Source organism: Fukomys damarensis, unplaced genomic scaffold, assembly GCF_012274545.1.
Source record: "Fukomys damarensis isolate Sample0158 unplaced genomic scaffold, DMR_v1.0_HiC HiC_scaffold_39, whole genome shotgun sequence".
Lineage (NCBI taxonomy): Eukaryota > Metazoa > Chordata > Mammalia > Rodentia > Bathyergidae > Fukomys > Fukomys damarensis.
Genome location: NW_022900951.1, coordinates 41,464,532 through 41,473,131, shown reverse-complemented (window position 1 = coordinate 41,473,131; position 8,600 = coordinate 41,464,532). Strand labels below are relative to the sequence as shown.

Genomic DNA, 8,600 nt, shown 5'->3' with positions numbered 1-8,600 from the left:
ATCCAGTAGGTGGCAGTTGGAACCATGGATTTTACCAGGGTGCATCCTTCAGCAGTATTTTAGTTTGTAAAATAACATGTAGGAAGGGTAATAACAGGTTAAAACAAAAAACAAGAACAACAAAAAGAGTAACAACAAGACATATTAGCATCATGGTATATTTTATAAGATTAAAATGAAAACAAAAGGGAACATAATTGTAGTAATCCATTACTAAGCTCCATTGCTATTTATTAAGGTTTTTGAAGCTTTAGATATATAGTAAGTATGAAAAGCAGAATAAAGAACAGATATGGTCCTATTCCAACCCCTCTGAGAAATTTGCTAAGAATCAAAAGACTGGGAGACAGTTGAACAACCCTTTGTCCTTCTACAGACCTTTGTTTGGTTTTTGTTTGTTATTTTTGAGACAAGGTCTCACTATGTAGTGCAGGCTGACTTTGAACTCACTATGTAGCCCAGGCTGGCCTCAAACTTGTGGTGCCCTCCTGCCTCTGCCTCCTGGGATTACAGGAGTGAGCCACCTTGCCCATATTGCCTTTGAAAAATTATAAATGGATGAGGCTGGGTTTGTAGCTGTTGGTTTAATCTCTAGCACCCCAAAAATTATACATTAAAATTAATTCAGTTAATATCATTGCTTCATTTTTATAAGTAGATTGAAATTTCAGCTCCTGAAATCTCCAGTTGTCTTCAAAGCCTCCTGCAGCAGGAAAGAAGACCTGTCCCTCAGCCTGAATATGGACAGGGGGCAACTCCTTTGACCCCCAGGCCAGTTATCTGTTGAAAAAACAAAAGAAATTCTGATAAAAGATAATCACAAATATTCTTCTAAAGCATTGTTATTATTCATAAGAATATATTTAGCTGCCCTGCTATCCTTGCTTTATTTTCTAACATAAAAAATTACTTAACCAGGTGCGGTGGTGGACACCTGTAAGTGGAGCACTCTGAGAGGCTGACACAGGAGGATTGTAAATGCAACCTTGGCCTGGGCAACTTAGCAACTTCATAAGACCCTGGCTCAAAATAAAAAAGGGCAGAGGATGTAAGTCACTGTGATGGCCCTAGGTTCAATCCCTATTATCAAAGCAAGAAAATAAAGGAAAGAATTACTCAATAAGGTATTTGTGGTCTAACCCAATTGTTCACACAGATTACAGTCCAACTAGATACCACTATGATCTAGATTTTAAAAATGGAATGTATTTCTATTATCTTCCTCCCTTTTAAGAAAGGGTTTTCTACATTTCTACATTTCTTTTCAGCTCAAAAGTTCATTGATTTTTTTTATCAGTGCTCTGTTTTAGAAGGCTGAGGCAGGAGGACTGCCATGAGTTCAAGACCAGCCTGGGCTACATATGTCTCAGTCTGTCTCACACCCCCCACCAAAAAACCACCTAAAATATTATGATATCAAATAAACAAGTAATTTTATAAACATGTTTCAAACACTGGGTTTCCAAGTGTATCATGCTAATATGAAGAATTTCAACAAATACCACTGAAGAACAAAAAATATTTTAAGACACTGTACAAAGCACATCAAACATCGTACTGGACTTCAAATAACCTACAGCCTAGAACAGTGATGGCAAAACTTTTAGAGCTTTTAGTGGTACAAACGGCCAGCTATGGTACACAAGTCCCATAGTTCACCACCATAGTGTTCACCACCGTCGGTCTAGACTATCTAAATAAAATGTTGTTAGGTCTGTCGTGTTAGCTTAACATGCTAAATTGAATTAGGTTTTGGAGGACCACAAAGCACCCGTCACTCAGATACTTAACAGAGGAGTCTCCACCTCACCCCCCCACACACACACACAAAGAAAGACTTGTATCACCTTGAAGATCCCACCAGCTTCAGGTTGCTTCAAAAGTCCCTGAGGGTCTATTCCATCCCGGGCACAGGTCACATACATTTCAGAGTAATCCTTCCCTCCAAAGCAGCAGGAAGTTGTTTTATCAACAGGCAACTTCACAGTTTGGAGTCTTTTCCCTAGATCATCAAATATTTAATGTTTAGTTCTAGCAATTTCACAGCCTGTGCAATATCTCTGGACCCTTTTCGGGAAATAAATTTTCAGAATTCTTCCATGTATTTAACTTGTCTTCGTTACGGGAAAAAGAAAATTTAACTATAAAATTTTGGCTATATCTTTGGCCTTAGTTTTCAAAGTTATCCAATTGAGACCACTCACTAGGTCTCTCTTTATTACTAACAAGCTATCCTTGGTCCCTAGTATGTGGTGTTCTCTAGGCACGTCAGGGAGTTCTCATTTTGCTGTAGGCCTACCTGTCACAGGATCTAAACGAATCACTCTTCCTCCATTGTAACAGGCCACCCACAGCTTCCCCTCAGTGTCGATACACATTCCATCTGGGATTTGCTCATCTTTCTCCAGCTTGTAAACACTTCTGCGGTTGGCTAAGGTTCAAAAACAAGAACAAAAACACAACAAAATAACAGGCTACTCAGTACTGAGAATCGGACAATGAGCTCTCAAACTGATTATAAACACTGATGGCTTCTGCTCATCCAGGGTCTGGCACGTGAATAAAGGAGTTTTACCACATATGTGGTAGATTCATTTCCCGGGCTGGTCTCAAACACGGGATCCTCCAGCCTCAGCCTCCTGAGTACTGGGAAATTTTTTTTTTTTTTTTTTTGTACCGGAGATCAAACTCAGGACCTTGTGCTTGCAAGACAGGCAGTGGAACCACTGAGATAAATCTCCGGCCCAGTGGGAGATAATTCTTCATAAAATACCAGTAGTTCTCTCTGAGGCTGACCTGGAATGAGAGCATGTGGGCCCATTTCAGGTAGTTAGACCTTTGCTGTTTTAGTTACAAAAATGCCTGCTTTAAACCCAAGCTCTAAAAGACAACTTAATGGGGCCACTTGAACAGTTCATGCACAAAAACTGGAAAGACATGAGTTATTTTTCTGCCTGATGAAATGTTCCAGAATCAAGACTAAAATCTAGGTGTGGTGGTGCATACCTATAACCCCAGAAATTGGGAGGCTTAGGTAGGAGGATTGCAAGTTCGAGCCCAGCCTGGGCAATTTAGCACTTAGTGAGACTCTGTCTCAAAATAAAAATAAGTTATTTATAAAGAGACTGGGATGTAGCTCAGTGTGAAGGCCCTGGGTTCAATATTCAGTACTGTGAAAAGAAAAAGCCAGAGGAGGAGTCAGGTATTGGAGTCAGGTGCCTGTAACCCTTGCACTCAGGAGGCTGAGGCAGGAGGATTGTAAATGTGAGAATCCCTGTAGTTACACAGTTACAGCCTGTCTCAAAATTAAAAAAAAAAATTTAAAGCTGGGGTTGTAGTTCAGTGGCAGAGCAGGGGGATGAGACCCTGAGTTCAATCTCTAGTAAAGAAAGAAAGAAAATTTGTCACTGCAATAATCAGATCAGAGTATAATGGAAAAATGTTAAAACCACGTGTAAGGAAAATAAGTTAAAATGGTCATAAAAAATAAGCACTACATATTTCAAAACAAAATATTTGTACTGGAATATCTTGCCTCTGATTAAATCTACTGAAGAGTCTATGATTTTTTCAAGTCATTTTTATGGTTGGTTTTGCTTTTTTGATCTAGCACTTATGAACAAATAGTGTCAAGGACTCTTCTAAATTCTTCTAAATAATTCCTGCCCTCCCAGTTTCTAATAATAGCTCATTTATAACACATTGATACCATTGAACCAACCTGTAACTACTTTTTTTTGCTTTTCCACTTTCAGAGGTTATCCATTTTGTCTCTGAGGACTTGCCTACCATTAACTAAAGTACAAATAAGAAACAGCAACCTAGCCAGCCATGTACAGTGACACATGCCTATAATCCCAGCTACTTGGAAGGCTGAGGCAGGAGGATCACAGGTATGAGGCCAGCCTTGGCAACTTAGTGAGACCTTTCTCAAAATAAAATTTAAAAAGAGAGTTGGAGGTATAGCTCATTCGTAAAGCATTTGCCCAGAGTGTATGAGGCCCTGGATTCGATCCTTAGTACTACCAAAAGAATGTGCAAGTCAAACTCAAATTGTCTACTCTTTTATCTCATTCTGTTGTACAATTATTTGTCTACAGTCACCTTCTGGTAGGACAGGATCCATTTTCTAGTGAGCTTCTTCCAGTGACTGTGGAAAAAGGACTAAGGTTCTATCCATATTAGGCCAGTGGTGACCATATTTTCTTTTTCTTTCTTTTCTTTTCATTTTTTTATTTGGTACCGGGGATTGAACTCGGGCCCTTGCACTTGCAAGGCAGGCCACCGAACCGCTGAGCTAAATCCCCAGCCCTGATGACCATATTTTCATTGTGTTGAGGGCAATGGTTTGACCAGCAGCTTAGCCAAGCCTGCATAATAGTTATTATATTCTAATAATAATATTGGAAAGCTCTCTACACATGAGTCGAGTTGCCTCACTACTGACAAGCATCTGAAAACAATAAGCAGCAGTATGGAGAAAAATAAGTACATACAGATCTGTCCTGTTTGCAGGTCATAGTCAAAGGCATCCACAGAGTAGGACAGGCTATCGATGTAATAGAAGATTTTGTGATCCAGGGACCAATCCAAACCATTGGAGATGTCTACCTGGTCAAAGTACTTCTTCACATGGTGGTCAGGAAAGAGGGAGTAGAGCGCCCCCTGGTGCCGCTCAAGAACTGCTGGGGCGCTTTCCTCCGCCATGGTGCCTACGGAAGCCAAAAAAGCATGAGATCAGCCCCACAGTATCACGCTCATGTATAGCACCTTCATCTCGTACCAGGGATCCTTTCCAGAGTTTAAAACAAGGAAATTACTATACAGTCACAATCTGGGTCTAATATTTTTATAAAATGACAACTACTGCTGGGTGTGGTGGCACATGCCTGTAATCCCAGCTGTTATCAGAGGCTGAGGCAGGAGGGTCTTACATTCAAGACCTGTTTTGGCTACTTAGTAAATCTCTGTTTCAAAAATAAAGAAATACATACATGCATATAGCTGAGGATATAGCTCGATGCTCCTTGTTCAATACCTAGTACTGAAGAAAAAAAAAAAGAAAAGAAAAAAGTACAACTATCTTATTTATAATGCAAATTAACACTATGCTGAGAAGTTCTGGTTCCAAATAAGAAGGAGTAAATATGTATCAACATCATTTTATCCTACTAAGCACAACTATAAAACCTGTATTCATGGTACAGCTACTTGAAAACTTTGAAAGTGTTAGCAGGCAGCTCAGGGAAAGACAGCAAAATTGGAAGTGTATTTCCCAGCTTGGAGTCACTACAGCCTGAAATCTGGAGATGGGCACAGTGGTGCAGATAGACACAGATCTAAGAGAAACTCCCTAGATTTGGTTCAAGGAACAGAAATAAATCCCTGCGTTGGGGGTGTAGCTTAGTAGTAGAACATTCATTCATCCACCATACACAAGGTCTGGAGTTCCATCCCCAGCACCATGTTCTCTCTCTCTCTCTCTGTCTCTCTCTCAGAATTTCTGAAGCTCAGAAGGAGTGGAGTGGAGGAAAGCCCAGGGTTATTTTCTATCCCTTTTTAAATATTGTCTTCTGCACCCAGGCCCCAGACAATTCTGCAGCAGGGGCAGCAGAGAGAGTGGCCAGCAATGGAAAACTAATGCCATCAAAATTCTGAGGGAAGAGGACATTGCTCTGTTTTTGGTGAGGCTATATGTAGCTCCAAAGGGGAGATCCCACCACTATTGTTTTTATTTCTTTAATTCACAGTATTGGTCATTAAGCCCAGGCTTTTCACATGGAGCTACATCTCCTAGTCCTTTTTTTTGTTGTCATTTCTTGTTTTGAGTCAGGGTCTCATTAAATTGCTAAATTGCCTGGGCTGAGTTCAACCTTGGGATCCTCCTGCCTCAGCCTCCCAGATTGCTGGGAGGCATGCACTACCATACATGGTAATTTTATTCCTTTTTTTTTGGTTTGTTTTGGTTTGGTTTTTGGTTTTTTGAGACAGGTCTCACTATGTAGTTCAGGCTGGCCTTGAACTCACTTACAGTGATCTGCCTGCCTCAACCTCTTGAGTGCTGGGATTACAGATGTGCACCACCATGCCTAGTGCTTATTCTGCTCTCTCTCTCTCTCTCTCTCTCTCTCTCTCTCTCTCTCTTTATGGTTCTGGGGATGGAACTCAAGACCTTATGCTTGTGAGGGAGGTGGCAGAACCACTGAGCTAAATCCCTGCCCTGCTTTTTCTCTTTTTCAACTCTATTGCTGCCAGGCATGGCTGAGGCAGAAAATAATTCCTATAATCCCAGCTACTTGGGACATAGATCAAAACTTCAAGGCCTTCCTGGACAACTTAGCCAAGACTGTCACAAACAAACAAACAATGATTGGGGATATTAGCTCAGCATTCCTTGGGGTCAACTCCTATGTAAAAAAAAAAAAATAAGGCTAGCTGGGGATGTAGCAAGGTCCTGAGTTCAATTCCCAGTACCATAAAATAAAATAAACCTAGGTGTGGTGGCACGTACCTATAATCCCAGCACTCTGGAAGTTGAGGCAGAAGAATTGTGAGTTTGAGGCCAGCCTGGGCTACATAGTGAGACTCTGTCTTAAAAAACTACTAAAAAAAATACTTGGTACTGTAATTTAGATACTGAATGGCCCCCAAAGGTCCACTGTTAAAGGCTTGGCCTCTAGAGTACTGCTATAGAAGGTGCTATGGATCCTTAGTAGGTACTGTGGGCAATCCTTAGGTCACTTGGGGTGTTCCTTTGAAGGGGACTGTGGGACTTTGGCAGGTCCAGTTGCCCTTTGTTTCCTGGCTTGTGAGGTAAGCAGTTTGTTCCACTCTGTTCTCACAATTATGTGCTGTCTTGCCAAGGCAATGGGACCACTTGATCATGAACTGGAACCACAAGCTAACATAAACCTTTTTTCTTTTTCTTCTTCCCCTACTACTTTTCTTTATCTCCTAATAATACTCACATACTTGGAAACATAAAGAAGCATGAAAATCTCAACTTGTGTAAAAAAAATCAACAAATAAAATCAAAGAAATCAACAGATGCTGAAAATGCCATGGCATAGGTGTTGGAACTGTCAAAGACTAATGCAACTGTCATAGAAACTTCAATTATTATAAACATTGCTGGGAAAAAACTGAAAATACAAAATGACAGCAAAGAAGTAGGAGATATGAAGGGTAACCAAGTGAAAGTTTGTTTGTTTGCTTATTTTGAGACAAGGTCTCACTATGTGGCCCAGGCTGGCCTCAAATTCACTGCGATCCTCCTACCTGGCCTCCCAAGTGCTGGGATTATAGGCGTACGCCACCATGCCCGGCTCAAATGAAACTTTCAGAAAAGAAATTTTAGAACTCACTGGATCTATTTATCATTAGTAGGGTACTGATGACAGAGGAAAGAGTCAGTGCACCTGATGATGGATCAATAGAAATGACACAATCTGAATGACAGAAAAAAGATTGGAGGTGGGGAGGGGAGGAGGGGGTGAAGGGAGGGCAGGGACAAGGGGAACAAATGAGGACCAAGACCTGTCATGTAGAGGTACAGGATCCCAACGATGAACGTAACTGTACCGTATACCTAGAATGTACCAATAAACTCAATGAGGAAGAAAAAAGAAAAAAGATTGGAGGAAAAAGGAACAGACTCAGGCATCCATGGGACAATGACAAAAGGCCAATGCATAACTGGGATCCTAGAGGAAAGAGTACACTTCCCCCTAAAATTTGAAGATTACATGGTTCAAAAGTCCTCAGGCTTGGGGAAAAGCATAAAACTGGATTCAAGAAGCAGAACAAATCCAAAACAGGATAAACACAAAGAAACCAAAGCCCAGATGCACTGTAACTAAATTTCTGAAAACTAAAGTCAAGCAAAAATGCTTACAAGCAATAAAAAATTAAAAAATTCAAATAAAAAATGATACATTACATATAGGGGAATAATGATTTCAAGGGCAGCAGGGTAATTACGTATTGAAAATGTCAATTCACTAAGAATATATAGTTCTCTTAAATGTGTATGTGTTTAACAACAGAGCTTCAAAATACACAAAGATGTCAGGATTAAAGAAGAAATAGAAAAATATAGTCTTAGAGTCTATCAATAGTCCTCTGTCTGGAGTCTGTCAATATCTCTATCAGCAATCAATACCAGTAAACAGAAAATCAGCAAAGATATTAAAGAACTGAACACTTTCAGCCAACTGAATTCTGATTGATATCAGTACTTATAAAACACTCCACCCACCATCAGGAGGATAGAATATTTCAGTCATTGAAATCATTATTCAGTATTCATTTAAGTGGGGTGGGGCGTGTTAGCACACACCTGTGATGCCAGCATTCAGGAGGCTGAGACAGGAGGAGGACCCTGAGTGTGAGGCCAGCCCGGGCTACATAGCAAGTTCAAGACAGGCTTAGACTACATAAAGACCCTATTTTAAAAAAATCACTTAAATGGACTTTAGTGGGATCTCAGGGGACAGAGAAGAATCTGATTATAATGAAAAAGTTGGAAAGCCGGGCATGGTGGTTCACACCTGTAATCCCAGCACTCGGGAGGCTGCGGCAGGACGGTCACGGAGGTGGGG

The 8,600-nt window shown here is 40.6% G+C and overlaps 1 protein-coding gene across 5 annotated transcripts in view; it reads right to left on the bottom strand.

Annotated features, from left to right (window-relative positions):
* Positions 1–645: 645 nt before the first annotated feature.
* The window catches only part of Rgn (regucalcin), a 17,246-nt gene continuing 9,291 nt past the window's right edge, over positions 646–8,600 (bottom strand). For all 5 annotated transcript variants that reach the window (XM_010643490.1, XM_010643492.1, XM_010643491.1 and 2 more), the window contains 4 exons: positions 4,497–4,712; positions 2,300–2,431; positions 1,848–2,002; positions 646–780 (listed from right to left, as the gene is read on the bottom strand). In XM_010643490.1, the coding sequence (XP_010641792.1) occupies positions 730–780; positions 1,848–2,002; positions 2,300–2,431; positions 4,497–4,712 (554 nt within the window). In that variant the 3' untranslated portion in view covers positions 646–729. The remainder of the gene's footprint in view (positions 781–1,847; positions 2,003–2,299; positions 2,432–4,496; positions 4,713–8,600) is intronic.